We start from the raw sequence: 15,501 nt of genomic DNA on the forward strand, positions 1-15,501 counted from the left end.
TTTAGAAGTAAAAAAACGAGAAGTCTCACAATGGAAAGTTTTACTCATGCTAATATCACTCTACATTGCTTTTAACTTTATGAATGTGCCTTATACTGCATTGAAGTGAAAAAAATAAATATAAGAGATTGAGGAATATATTCCTAAACTTAGAGAACATAAGTGTACAACAACTCTCTCTTCTTGCTCTTAATAATGGAAATAGTATCATGCCCTTCTTAAGCCCCCTTCTTGTTGCAAAGAAAGATGGATATAAAAAGGTATACCAAACAACATTTAGCTGGAGGGAATGTTCCTGTGGTCGCTTGTGGAGTTTGTGATGTTTTTGAAGCTGTTGTCTCTATCAAAATCAAAAAAAGCTACTTATGTGAAGGTTAGTTCTTTAGGTGCATCTCTTTATGTTAGAAGAAAAACAGACCATGAATAGATTTTGCAAATAGAAAATAATGAGCTTATTTGAACAGGCAGCTACCAGAGAAATAGATATTATCTGGACCCACTCTTGCTGCACAGATAGGCATAAAAAATAAAGTGTGTAAAGCTGCATTTACCTGGAGAAGATGTTCCCGTTGTTGCATGTGGCGCTTGTGATGTTTTTGAAGAAGTTGTTTCTAATGAAAAAGAAAAATTTTACTTATATATGCTTTATTTCTATGGGTGTATTTCTTGAAGTGGGAATGGAAGGAAACCATGAATATGTCTCATAAAAGTTAATAATGCTCATTGGTGAGCTGTCATCCAGGTATGCTAGTTGAAACGATCAAACCTCACTCTTTAACTCCATGCCATGGACTATGGATAAAGGCAAACACATTATTACAGATGACTAGCTTAATACATTTCTTGCAATTTGCAAAGGTAGAACATGTCACTAAAAACGATTTCTAGGTCACTCAGAAAGATTGGATCAGTTGACAAATTTCACTAAAACTTTTCATGGTAGCCATGAGCGTCATAAAGAGCTAAATAAAAGGAAAATTTCTATGACACGAAGAGAGGGTAATTTCCCAATGAAATTCATTATTCTTTCAAGAATGCGCTAAGGAATGATAGATCATTCCATGGACACTTGCTAGCTAATAACCTAGACATATGTACTTATCAATAAAATGATAGAAAATTCAAGTCATTGAAATGAAAGTAAAACTTACTCATATATTCCCATCACTCCCACTGAATATTTTGAAGTTTGTCAGAAGCAAGGCTCCAATAAATATAGTCAATATAGAGATGTATTCTTCTGCAATACTAATTGGGGTTATGTGATACTAAACCACCCTTTTCACTGGAAGGATATTTTTTGGGAATTTGACACCGGTAGCTCAATCAGATTATGGGCAATACCTATAAAGCCTACATCAACAATTTGTCTGAGATTTTCAGCGATAGCAAGATATTTTCGAATGGCCTAATTATTTTATACTCGATTTTTCAAAGGCTGACACAAATGACCATTTACACAATCTGTTTAACATATGAAGTGAGTAATCATGTTTGTCATACTTGATATAAGAATATATGTGGTGAAGCATATCAAGGTAAGACCTTTTATGTAACCCAGGTAAGCACATTCCAATGACCTTTTTGTCAGAGAAGTATAAAAGTTACAATTGTCTTTGTCTGTTTACCTGGATTGGTTTTTGCTGTTATTTCTGTTGTTTGAGTTGATGGTTTCGTTATGGTTGTTGTCTCTAAAATGATAGAGAAGATTTATTTAACCTTATAAATGTATGTTTCAGTTGAATTAAAAAAAGGCAATTGTGAAAGAATGTTTACGTAAATTCACCCTAAATTGATGTATATTTCAGCAGCTCTGATTTTGTCATGAATAGGAACGCAGCTGCTAGTAACCATGGGCCTGATTTGTAAATGTAAGTTACAGTTTTGTGAATGTTTACTCTTTGTTGTAAGTTTACTACTTTTGGTATTGATAAACTCAACTTGGAAACTTAGTACAGAAATGTTAGTAACTTGTCTCCACCATGTGACTAATACATTTGGCTTACTCTTATGCTGGTGGTTGGCATACCTCCCTAAACCCTTCCCTGTTTCTCCTTAAACCCCTCTTACTCTTCCTTAATCACATTAACTTTAGTAGTAAGTCTTTTCCTTTTACCACTCATCCCCCGTGTCCGTCCCAAGTTCACTACTAAAACATATACTAACTTGGAAGAAGACTAGACAGTCAGGGAGCAAACTCCACACCAAACGTTAGGTAAAACTTAAATTTTGTAGTACCTCATGTAGTGTGGTTTGTAGTACTAAACGACATCCCACAATGTGCAGTTTGAGAGTCAGATCCATCGTTTTTTATAGAAAAATGTAATACTCTACAAAGTAAAGCTTTCACCTTTCTATAAATATACAATATTACAATTCCTTTCGGATGTGTGCCCTGCAATTCACTTCCTTCAAAGGTCATGCTCAAATAAGCAGTGAAACAATGGAAAGAATGAATATGAAGGCCACAATCTAGGGCTAGGACTATTTAGGAAAAATATGTTGCCATAGTGACTGGAAATTATGGTAGGGATTTTCAAAGTTAGCAAGTGTTCTGAATTCTTATATGTGTTTATAATTTTTTTTTCCAGGTAGTATTTATGAAATCAAACAATTTGAGTTAATTGCAGCATTGGGTTGAATTACTGCATTGGGTCCAATGACGGGATTAGGCATATATTCATAATTTTCAAAGACCTGGTGTGCTCTTAATATTTTCCTTTATTTTCTATCAACCTTGGCAAGTTTAAAGATATTATATTCAATTAGTTTTTACCTATAATTGCTATTCTTGTATTCCAGCGCTTTTGATGGTGATATAGTTGAAAGTTTATGTTGAAAAAGGGAGACTTACAGTATTAAAATCCAATAATTCTGAGGTTATGTTTTTGAAATAAATTGATACACCCATGCTAAATTATACTGCTAGTTCTGGCAAAGGTAAACATATTCATTGAATTGACATCTATATTAAATTCCAATTCCAGCACAGTCCTGTTAGTAATGGCTGTGAGGGAAATGTTATTTACTTCGTATTTAGAAGATAAAAAAGAGAAGTCTCACAATGGAAAGTTTTACTCATGCTAATATCGCTCTACATTGCTTTTAACTTTATGAATGTGCCTTATACTGCATTGAAGTGAAAAAAAGAAATATAAGAGATTGAGGAATATATTCCTAAACTTAGAGAACATAAGTGTACAACAACTCTCTCTTATTGCTCTTAATAATGGAAATACTATCATGCCCTTCTTAAGCCCCCTTCTTGTTGCAAAGAAAGATGGGAATAAAAAGGTATACCAAACAACATTTACCTGGAGGGAATGTTCCTGTGGTCGCTTGTGGAGTTTGTGATGTTTTTGAAGCTGTTGTCTCTATCAAAATAAAAAAAAGCTACTTATGTGAAGGTTAGTTCTTTAGGTGCATCTCTTTATGTTAGAAGAAAAACAGACCATGAATAGATTTTGCAAATAGAAAATAATGAGCTTATTTGAACAGGCAGCTACCAGAGAAATAGATATATTATGTGGACCCACTCTTGCTGCACAGATAGGCATAAAAAATAAAGTGTGTAAAGCTGCATTTACCTGGAGAAGATGTTCCCGTTGTTGCATGTGGCGCTTGTGACGTTTTTGAAGAAGTTGTTTCTAATGAAAAAGCAAAATGTTACTTATATATGCTTTATTTCTATGGGTGTATTTCTTGAAGTGTGAATGGAAGGAAACCATGAATATGTCTCATAAAAGTTAATAATGCTCATTGGTGTGCTGTCATCCAGGTATGCTAGTTGAAACGATCAAACCTCACTCTTTAAATCCATGCCATGGACTATGGATGAAGGCAAACACATTATTACAGATGACTAGCTTAATACATTTCTTGCATTTTGCAAAGGTAGAACATGTCACTAAAAACGATTTCTAGGTCACTCAGAAAGATTGGATCAGTTGACAAATTTCACTAAAACTTTTCATGGTAGCCATGAGCATCATAAAGAGCTAAATAAAAGGAAAATTTCTATGACACGAAGAGAGGGTAATTTCCCAATGAAATTCATTATTCTTTCAAGAATGCGCTAAGGAAGGATAGATCATTCCATGGACACTTGCTAGCTAATAAAATAGACATATGTACTTATTAATAAAATTATAGAAAATTCAAGTCATTGAAATGAAAGTAAAACTTACTCATATATTCCCATCACTCCCACTGAATATTTTGAAGTTTGTCAGAAGCAAGGCTCCAATAAATATAGTCAATATAGAGATGTATTCTTCTGCAATACTAATTGGGGTTACGTGATACTAAACCACCCTTTTCACTGGAAGGATATTTTTTTGGAATTTGACACCGGTAACTCAATCAGATTATGGGCAATACCTATAAAGCCTACATCAACAATTTGTCGGAGATTTTCAGCGATAGCAAGATATTTTCGAATGGCCTAATTATTTTATACTCGATTTTTCAAAGGCTGACACAAATGAACATTTACACAATCTGTTTAACATATGAAGTGAGTAATCAAGTTTGTCATACTTGATATAGGAATATATGTGGTGAAGCATGTCAAGGTAAGACCTTTTATGTAACCCAGGCAAGCACATTCCAATGACCATTTTGTCAGAGAAGTAGAAAAGTTACAATTGTCTTTGTATGTTTACCTGGATTGGTTTTTGAGGTTATTTCTGGTGTTTGAGTTGATGGTTTAGTTATGGTTGTTGTCTCTAAAATGATAGAGAAGATTTATTTAACCTTATAAATGTATGTTTCAGTTGAATTAAAAAAAGGCAATTGTGAAAGAATATTTACGTAAATTCACCCTAAATTGATGTATATTTCAGCAGCTCTGATTTTGTCATGAATAGGAACGCAGCTGCTAGTAACCATGGGCCTGATTTGTAAAGGTAAGTTACAGTTTTGTTAATTTTTACTCTTTGTTGTAAGTTTACTACTTTTGGTATTGACAAACTCAACTTGGAAACTTAATACAGAAATGTTAGTAACTTGTCTCCACCATGTGACTAATACATTTGGCTCACTCTTATGCTGGTGGTTGGCATACCTCCCTAAACCCTTCCCTGACTCTCCTTAAACCCCTCTTACTCTTCCTTAATCACATCAACTTTAGTAGTAAGTATTTTCCTTTTACCACTCATCCCCGTGTCTGTCCCACGTTCACTACTAAAACATATACTTACTTTGAAGAAGACTAGACAGTCAGGGAGCAAACTCCACACCAAATGTTAGGTAAAAATTACATTTTATAGTACCTCATGTAGTGTGGTTTGTAGTACTAAAAGACATCCCACAATGTGCAGTTTGAGAGTCAGATCCATCGTGTTTTATAGAAAAATGTAATACTCTACAAAGGAAAGCTTTCACCTTTCTATAAATATCCAATATTACATTTGCTTTAGGATGTGTGTCCTGCATTTCACTTCCTTCAAAGGTCATGCTCAAATAAGCAGTGAAACAATGAAAAGAATGAATATGAAGGCCACAATCTAGGGCTAGGACTATTTAGGAAAGATATGTTGCCATAGTGACTGGAAATTATGGTAGGGATTTTCAAAGTTAGCAAGTGTTCTGAATTCTTATATGTGTTTATAATTTTTTTTTTCCAGGTAGTATTTATGAAATCAAACAATTTGAGTTAATTGCAGCATTGGGTTGAATTACTGCATTGGGTCCAATGACGGGATTATGCATATATTCTTAATTTTCAAAGACCTGGTGTGCTCTTAATGCTTTCCTTTATTTTCTATCAACCTTGGCAAGTTTAAAGATATTATATTCAATTAGTTTTTACCTATAATTGCTATTCTTGTATTCCAGCGCTTTTGATGGTGATATAGTTGAAAGTTTATGTTTAAAATGGGAGACTTACAGTATTAAAATCCATTAATTCGGAGACTATGTTTCAGAAGTAAATTGATACACCCATGCCAAATTATACTGCTACTTCTGGCAAAGGTAAACATATTCATTGAATTGACATCTATAACAAATTCCAATTCCAGAACAGTCCTGTTAGTAATGGCTGTGAGGGAAATGTTATTTACTTCGTATTTAGAAGTAAAAAAACGAGAAGTCTCACAATGGAAAGTTTTACTCATGCTAATATCACTCTACATTGCTTTTAACTTTATGAATGTGCCTTATACTGCATTGAAGTGAAAAAAATAAATATAAGAGATTGAGGAATATATTCCTAAACTTAGAGAACATAAGTGTACAACAACTCTCTCTTCTTGCTCTTAATAATGGAAATAGTATCATGCCCTTCTTAAGCCCCCTTCTTGTTGCAAAGAAAGATGGGAATAAAAAGGTATACCAAACAACATTTACCTGGAGGGAATGTTCCTGTGGTCGCTTGTGGAGTTTGTGATGTTTTTGAAGCTGTTGTCTCTATCAAAATCAAAAAAAGCTACTTATGTGAAGGTTAGTTCTTTAGGTGCATCTCTTTATGTTAGAAGAAAAACAGACCATGAATAGATTTTGCAAATAGAAAATAATGAGCTTATTTGAACAGGCAGCTACCAGAGAAATAGATATATTAAGTGGACCCACTCTTGCTGCACAGATAGGCATAAAAAATAAAGTGTGTAAAGCTGCATTTACCTGGAGAAGATGTTCCCGTTGTTGCATGTGGCGCTTGTGATGTTTTTGAAGAAGTTGTTTCTAATGAAAAAGAAAAATTTTACTTATATATGCTTTATTTCTATGGGTGTATTTCTTGAAGTGGGAATGGAAGGAAACCATGAATATGTCTCATAAAAGTTAATAATGCTCATTGGTGAGCTGTCATCCAGGTATGCTAGTTGAAACGATCAAACCTCACTCTTTAACTCCATGCCATGGACTATGGATGAAGGCAAACACATTATTACAGATGACTAGCTTAATACATTTCTTGCAATTTGCAAAGGTAGAACATGTCACTAAAAACGATTTCTAGGTCACTCAGAAAGATTGGATCAGTTGACAAATTTCACTAAAACTTTTCATGGTAGCCATGAGCGTCATAAAGAGCTAAATAAAAGGAAAATTTCTTTGACACGAAGAGAGGGTAATTTCCCAATGAAATTCATTTTTCTTTCAAGAATGCGCTAAGGAAGGATAGATCATTCCATGGACACTTGCTAGCTAATAACCTAGACATATGTACTTATCAATAAAATGATAGAAAATTCAAGTCATTGAAATGAAAGTAAAACTTACTCATATATTCCCATCACTCCCACTGAATATTTTGAAGTTTGTCAGAAGCAAGGCTCCAATGAATATAGTCAATATAGAGATGTATTCTTCTGCAATACTAATTGGGGTTATGTGATACTAAACCACCCTTTTCAGTGTAAGGATATTTTTTTGGAATTTGACACCGGTAACTCAATCAGATTATGGGCAATACCTATAAAGCCTACATCAACAATTTGTCTGAGATTTTCAGCGATAGCTAGATATTTTCGAATGGCCTAATTATTTTATAATCGATTTTTCAAAGGCTGACACAAATGACCATTTACACAATCTGTTTAACATATGAAGTGAGTAATCATGTTTGTTATACTTGATATAAGAATATATGTGGTGAAGCATGTCAAGGTAAGACCTTTTATGTAACCCAACAAAGCACATTCCAATGACCTTTTTGTCAGAGAAGTAAAAAAGTTACAATTGTCTTTGTCTGTTTACCTGGATTGGTTATTGCTGTTATTTCTGGTGTTAGAGTTGATGGTTTAGTTATGGTTGTTGTCTCTAAAATGATAGAGAAGATTTATTTAACCTTATAAATGTATGTTTCAGTTGAACTAAAAAAAGGCAATTGTGAAAGAATATTTACGTAAATTCACCCTAAATTGATGTATATTTCAGCAGCTCCGATTTTGTCATGAATAGCAACGCAGCTGCTAGTAACCATGGGCCTGATTTGTAAATGTAAGTTACAGTTTTGTGAATGTTTACTCATTGTTGTAAGTTTACTACTTTTGGTATTGATAAACTCAACTTGGAAACTTAGTACAGAAATGTTAGTAACTTGTCTCCACCATGTGACTAATGCATTTGGCTCACTCTTATGCTGGTGGTTGGCATACCTCCCTAAACCCTTCCCTGACTCTCCTTAAACCCCTCTTACTCTTCCTTAATCACATCAACTTTAGTAGTAAGTCTTTTCCTTTTACCACTCATCCCTGTGTCCGTCCCACGTTCACTACTAAAACATATACTTACTTGGAAGAAGACTAGACAGTCAGGGAGCAAACTCCACACCAAATGTTAGGTAAAAATTACATTTTATAGTACCTCATGTAGTGTGGTTTGTAGTACTAAAAGACATCCCACAATGTGCAGTTTGAGAGTCAGATCCATCGTGTTTTCTAGAAAAATGTAATACTCTACAAAGGAAAGCTTTCACCTTTCTATAAATATCCAATATTACATTTGCTTTAGGATGTGTGTCCTGCATTTCACTTCCTTCAAAGGTCATGCTCAAATAAGCAGTGAAACAATGGAAAGAATGAATATGAAGGCCACAATCTAGGGCTAGGACTATTTAGGAAAGATATGTTGCCATAGTGACTGGAAATTATGGTAGGGATTTTCAAAGTTAGCAAGTGTTCTGAATTCTTATATGTGTTTATAAAAAAAATTTCCAGGTACTATTTATGAAATCAAACAATTTGAGTTAATTGCAGCATTGGGTTGAATTACTGCATTGGGTCCAATGACGGGATTAGGCATATATTCTTAATTTTCAAAGACCTGGTGTGCTCTTAATGCTTTCCTTTATTTTCTATCAACCTTGGCAAGTTTAAAGATATTATATTCAATTAGTTTTTACCTATAATTGCTATTCTTGTATTCCAGCGCTTTTGATGGTGATATAGTTGAAAGTTTATGTTGAAAATGGGAGACTTACAGTATTAAAATCCATTAATTCGGAGACTATGTTTCAGAAGTAAATTGATACACCCATGCCAAATTATACTGCTACTTCTGGCAAAGGTAAACATATTCATTGAATTGACATCTATAACAAATTCCAATTCCAGAACAGTCCTGTTAGTCATGGCTGTGAGGGAAATGTTATTTACTTCGTATTTAGAAGAAAAAAAAGAGAAGTCTCACAATGGAAAGTTTTACTCATGCTAATATCGCTGTACATTGCTTTTAACTTTATGAATGTGCCTTATACTGCATTGAAGTGAAAAAAAGAAATATAAGAGATTGAAGAATATATTCCTAAACTTAGAGAACATAAGTGTACAACAACTCTCTCTTCTTGCTCTTAATAATGGAAATAGTATCATGCCCTTCTTAAGCCCCCTTCTTGTTGCAAAGAAAGATGGGAATAAAAAGGTATACCAAACAACATTTACCTGGAAGGAATGTTCCTGTGGTCGCTTGTGGAGTTTGTGATGTTTTTGAAGCTGTTGTCTCTATCAAAATCAAAAAAAGCTATTTAAGTGAAGGTTAGTTCTTTAGGTGCATCTCTTTATGTTAGAAGAAAAACAGACCATGAATAGATTTTGCAAATAGAAAATAATGAGCTTATTTGAACAGGCAGCTACCAGAGAAATATATATATTATGTGGACCCACTCTTGCTGCACAGATAGGCATAAAAAATAAAGTGTGTAAAGCTGCATTTACCTGGAGAAGATGTTCCCGTTGTTGCATGTGGCGCTTGTGATGTTTTTGAAGAAGTTGTTTCTAATGAAAAAGAAAAATGTTACTTATATAAGCTTTATTTCTATGGGTGTATTTCTTGAAGTGGGAATGGAAGGAAACCATGAATATGTCTCATAAAAGTTAATAATGCTCATTGGTGAGCTGTCATCCAGGTATGCTAGTTGAAACGATCAAACCTCACTCTTTAAATCCATGCCATGGACTATGGATGAAGGCAAACACATTATTACAGATGACTATCTTAATACATTTCTTGCAATTTGCAAAGGTAGAACATGTCACTAAAAACGATTTCTAGGTCACTCAGAAAGATTGGATCAGTTGACAAATTTCACTAAAACTTTTCATGGTAGCCATGAGCGTCATAAAGAGCTAAATAAAAGGAAAATTTCTATGACACGAAGAGAGGGTAATTTCTCAATGAAATTCATTATTCTTTCAAGAATGCGCTAAGGAAGGATAGATCATTCCATGGACACTTGCTACCTAATAACCTAGACATATGTACTTATCAATAAAATGATAGAAAATTCAAGTCATTGAAATGAAAGTAAAACTTACTCAAATATTCCCATCACTCCCACTGAATATTTTGAAGTTTGTCAGAAGCAAGGCTCCAATAAATATAGTCAATATAGAGATGTATTCTTCTGCAATACTAATTGGGGTTATGTGATACTAAACCACCCTTTTCACTGGAAGGATATTTTTTTGGAATTTGACACTTGTAGCTCAATCAGATTATGTGCAATACCTATAAAGCCTACATCAACAATTTGTCTGAGATTTTCAGCGATAGCAAGATATTTTCGAATGGTCTAATTATTTTATACTCAATTTTTCTAAGGCTGACACAAATGACCATTTACACAATCTGTTTAACATATGAAGTGAGTAATCATGTTTGTCATACTTGATATAAGAATATATGTGGTGAAGCATGTCAAGGTAAGACCTTTTATGTAACCCAGGTAAGCACATTCCAATGACCTTTTTGTCAGAGAAGTAGAAAAGTTACAATTGTCTTTGTCTGTTTTCCTGGATTGGTTTTTGCTGTTATTTCTGGTGTTTGAGTTGATGGTTTAGTTATGGTTGTTGTCTCTAAAATGATAGAGAAGATTTATTTAACCTTATAAATGTATGTTTCAGTTGAATTAAAAAAAGGCAATTGTGAAAGAATATTTACGTAAATTCACCCTAAATTGATGTATATTTCAGCAGCTCTGATTTTGTCATGAATAGGAACGCAGCTGCTAGTAACCATGGGCCTGATTTGTAAATGTAAGTTACAGTTTTGTGAATGTTTACTCTTTGTTGTAAGTTTACTACTTTTGGTATTGATAAACTCAACTTGGAAACTTAGTACAGAAATGTTAGTAACTTGTCTCCACCATGTGACTAATGCATTTGGCTCACTCTTATGCTGGTGGTTGGCATACCTCCCTAAACCCTTCCCTGACTCTCCTTTAACCCCTCTTACTCTTCCTTAATCACATCAACTTTAGTAGTAAGTCTTTTCCTTTTACCACTCATCCCCGTGTCCGTCCCACGTTCACTACTAAAACATATACTTACTTGGAAGAAGACTAGACAGTCAGGGAACAAACTCCACACCAAATGTTAGGTAAAACTTACATTTTATAGTACCTCATGTATTGTGGTTTGTAGTACTAAAAGACATCCCACAATGTGCAGTTTGAGAGTCAGATCCATCGTTTTTTATAGAAAAATGTAATACTCTACAAAGGAAAGCTTTCACCTTTCTATAAATATCCAATATTACATTTGCTTTAGGATGTGTGTCCTCCATTTCACTTCCTTCAAAGGTCATGCTCAAATAAGCAGTGAAACAATGGAACGAATGAATATGAAGGCCACAATCTAGGGCTAGGACTATTTAGGAAAGATATATTGCCATAGTGACTGGAAATTTTGGTAGGGATTTTCAAAGTTAGCAAGTGTTCTGAATTCTTATATGTGTTTATAATTTTTTTTTTCCAGGTAGTATTATGAAGTCAAACAATTTGAGTTAATTGCAGCATTGGGTTGAATTACTGCATTGGGTCCAATGACGGGATTAGGCATATATTCTTAATTTTCAAAGACCTGGTGTGCTCTTAATGCTTTCCTTTATTTTCTATCAACCTTGGCAAGTTTAAAGATATTATATTCAATTAGTTTTTACCTATAATTGCTATTCTTGTATTCCAGCGCTTTTGATGGTGATATAGTTGAAAGTTTATGTTGAAAATGGGAGACTTACAGTATTAAAATCCATTAATTCGGAGACTATGTTTCAGAAGTAAATTGATACACCCATGCCAAATTATACTGCTACTTCTGGCAAAGGTAAACATATTCATTGAATTGACATCTATAACAAATTCCAATTCCAGAACAGTCCTGTTAGTCATGGCTGTGAGGGAAATGTTATTTACTTCGTATTTAGAAGAAAAAAAAGAGAAGTCTCACAATGGAAAGTTTTACTCATGCTAATATCGCTGTACATTGCTTTTAACTTTATGAATGTGCCTTATACTGCATTGAAGTGAAAAAAAGAAATATAAGAGATTGAAGAATATATTCCTAAACTTAGAGAACATAAGTGTACAACAACTCTCTCTTCTTGCTCTTAATAATGGAAATAGTATCATGCCCTTCTTAAGCCCCCTTCTTGTTGCAAAGAAAGATGGGAATAAAAAGGTATACCAAACAACATTTACCTGGAAGGAATGTTCCTGTGGTCGCTTGTGGAGTTTGTGATGTTTTTGAAGCTGTTGTCTCTATCAAAATCAAAAAAAGCTATTTAAGTGAATGTTAGTTCTTTAGGTGCATCTCTTTATGTTAGAAGAAAAACAGACCATGAATAGATTTTGCAAATAGAAAATAATGAGCTTATTTGAACAGGCAGCTACCAGAGAAATATATATATTATGTGGACCCACTCTTGCTGCACAGATAGGCATAAAAAATAAAGTGTGTAAAGCTGCATTTACCTGGAGAAGATGTTCCCGTTGTTGCATGTGGCGCTTGTGATGTTTTTGAAGAAGTTGTTTCTAATGAAAAAGAAAAATGTTACTTATATAAGCTTTATTTCTATGGGTGTATTTCTTGAAGTGGGAATGGAAGGAAACCATGAATATGTCTCATAAAAGTTAATAATGCTCATTGGTGAGCTGTCATCCAGGTATGCTAGTTGAAACGATCAAACCTCACTCTTTAAATCCATGCCATGGACTATGGATGAAGGCAAACACATTATTACAGATGACTATCTTAATACATTTCTTGCAATTTGCAAAGGTAGAACATGTCACTAAAAACGATTTCTAGGTCACTCAGAAAGATTGGATCAGTTGACAAATTTCACTAAAACTTTTCATGGTAGCCATGAGCGTCATAAAGAGCTAAATAAAAGGAAAATTTCTATGACACGAAGAGAGGGTAATTTCTCAATGAAATTCATTATTCTTTCAAGAATGCGCTAAGGAAGGATAGATCATTCCATGGACACTTGCTACCTAATAACCTAGACATATGTACTTATCAATAAAATGATAGAAAATTCAAGTCATTGAAATGAAAGTAAAACTTACTCAAATATTCCCATCACTCCCACTGAATATTTTGAAGTTTGTCAGAAGCAAGGCTCCAATAAATATAGTCAATATAGAGATGTATTCTTCTGCAATACTAATTGGGGTTATGTGATACTAAACCACCCTTTTCACTGGAAGGATATTTTTTTGGAATTTGACACTTGTAGCTCAATCAGATTATGTGCAATACCTATAAAGCCTACATCAACAATTTGTCTGAGATTTTCAGCGATAGCAAGATATTTTCGAATGGTCTAATTATTTTATACTCAATTTTTCTAAGGCTGACACAAATGACCATTTACACAATCTGTTTAACATATGAAGTGAGTAATCATGTTTGTCATACTTGATATAAGAATATATGTGGTGAAGCATGTCAAGGTAAGACCTTTTATGTAACCCAGGTAAGCACATTCCAATGACCTTTTTGTCAGAGAAGTAGAAAAGTTACAATTGTCTTTGTCTGTTTTCCTGGATTGGTTTTTGCTGTTATTTCTGGTGTTTGAGTTGATGGTTTAGTTATGGTTGTTGTCTCTAAAATGATAGAGAAGATTTATTTAACCTTATAAATGTATGTTTCAGTTGAATTAAAAAAAGGCAATTGTGAAAGAATATTTACGTAAATTCACCCTAAATTGATGTATATTTCAGCAGCTCTGATTTTGTCATGAATAGGAACGCAGCTGCTAGTAACCATGGGCCTGATTTGTAAATGTAAGTTACAGTTTTGTGAATGTTTACTCTTTGTTGTAAGTTTACTACTTTTGGTATTGATAAACTCAACTTGGAAACTTAGTACAGAAATGTTAGTAACTTGTCTCCACCATGTGACTAATGCATTTGGCTCACTCTTATGCTGGTGGTTGGCATACCTCCCTAAACCCTTCCCTGACTCTCCTTTAACCCCTCTTACTCTTCCTTAATCACATCAACTTTAGTAGTAAGTCTTTTCCTTTTACCACTCATCCCCGTGTCCGTCCCACGTTCACTACTAAAACATATACTTACTTGGAAGAAGACTAGACAGTCAGGGAACAAACTCCACACCAAATGTTAGGTAAAACTTACATTTTATAGTACCTCATGTATTGTGGTTTGTAGTACTAAAAGACATCCCACAATGTGCAGTTTGAGAGTCAGATCCATCGTTTTTTATAGAAAAATGTAATACTCTACAAAGGAAAGCTTTCACCTTTCTATAAATATCCAATATTACATTTGCTTTAGGATGTGTGTCCTCCATTTCACTTCCTTCAAAGGTCATGCTCAAATAAGCAGTGAAACAATGGAAAGAATGAATATGAAGGCCACAATCTAGGGCTAGGACTATTTAGGAAAGATATATTGCCATAGTGACTGGAAATTTTGGTAGGGATTTTCAAAGTTAGCAAGTGTTCTGAATTCTTATATGTGTTTATAATTTTTTTTTTCCAGGTAGTATTTATGAAGTCAAACAATTTGAGTTAATTGCAGCATTGGGTTGAATTACTGCATTGGGTCCAATGACGGGATTAGGCATATATTCTTAATTTTCAAAGACCTGGTGTGCTCTTAATGCTTTCCTTTATTTTCTATCAACCTTGGCAAGTTTAAAGATATTATATTCAATTAGTTTTTACCTATAATTGCTATTCTTGTATTCCAGCGCTTTTGATGGTGATATAGTTGAAAGTTTATGTTGAAAATGGGAGACTTACAGTATTAAAATCCATTAATTCGGAGACTATGTTTCAGAAGTAAATTGATACACCCATGCCAAATTATACTGCTACTTCTGGCAAAGGTAAACATATTCATTGAATTGACATCTATAACAAATTCCAATTCCAGAACAGTCCTGTTAGTCATGGCTGTGAGGGAAATGTTATTTACTTCGTATTTAGAAGAAAAAAAAGAGAAGTCTCACAATGGAAAGTTTTACTCATGCTAATATCGCTGTACATTGCTTTTAACTTTATGAATGTGCCTTATACTGCATTGAAGTGAAAAAAAGAAATATAAGAGATTGAAGAATATATTCCTAAACTTAGAGAACATAAGTGTACAACAACTCTCTCTTCTTGCTCTTAATAATGGAAATAGTATCATGCCCTTCTTAAGCCCCCTTCTTGTTGCAAAGAAAGATGGGAATAAAAAGGTATACCAAACAACATTTACCTGGAAGGAATGTTCCTGTGGTCGCTTGTGGAGTTTGTGATGTT

At 33.9% G+C, this 15,501-nt stretch overlaps 1 protein-coding gene across 1 annotated transcript in view; it reads right to left on the reverse strand.

The window, feature by feature from the left end:
- Window positions 1-547: 547 nt before the first annotated feature.
- The window catches only part of LOC138301686 (putative uncharacterized protein DDB_G0277255), a 163,546-nt gene continuing 148,592 nt past the window's right edge, over window positions 548-15,501 (reverse strand). Inside the window, exons 31-36 of the mRNA XM_069242201.1 lie at window positions 12,695-12,754; window positions 9,660-9,719; window positions 6,625-6,684; window positions 3,588-3,647; window positions 1,629-1,691; window positions 548-611 (exon numbers count right to left, since the gene is read on the reverse strand). Coding sequence (XP_069098302.1) covers window positions 548-611; window positions 1,629-1,691; window positions 3,588-3,647; window positions 6,625-6,684; window positions 9,660-9,719; window positions 12,695-12,754 — 367 coding nt within the window. The remainder of the gene's footprint in view (window positions 612-1,628; window positions 1,692-3,587; window positions 3,648-6,624; window positions 6,685-9,659; window positions 9,720-12,694; window positions 12,755-15,501) is intronic.

Source organism: Pleurodeles waltl, chromosome 6, assembly GCF_031143425.1.
Source record: "Pleurodeles waltl isolate 20211129_DDA chromosome 6, aPleWal1.hap1.20221129, whole genome shotgun sequence".
Lineage (NCBI taxonomy): Eukaryota > Metazoa > Chordata > Amphibia > Caudata > Salamandridae > Pleurodeles > Pleurodeles waltl.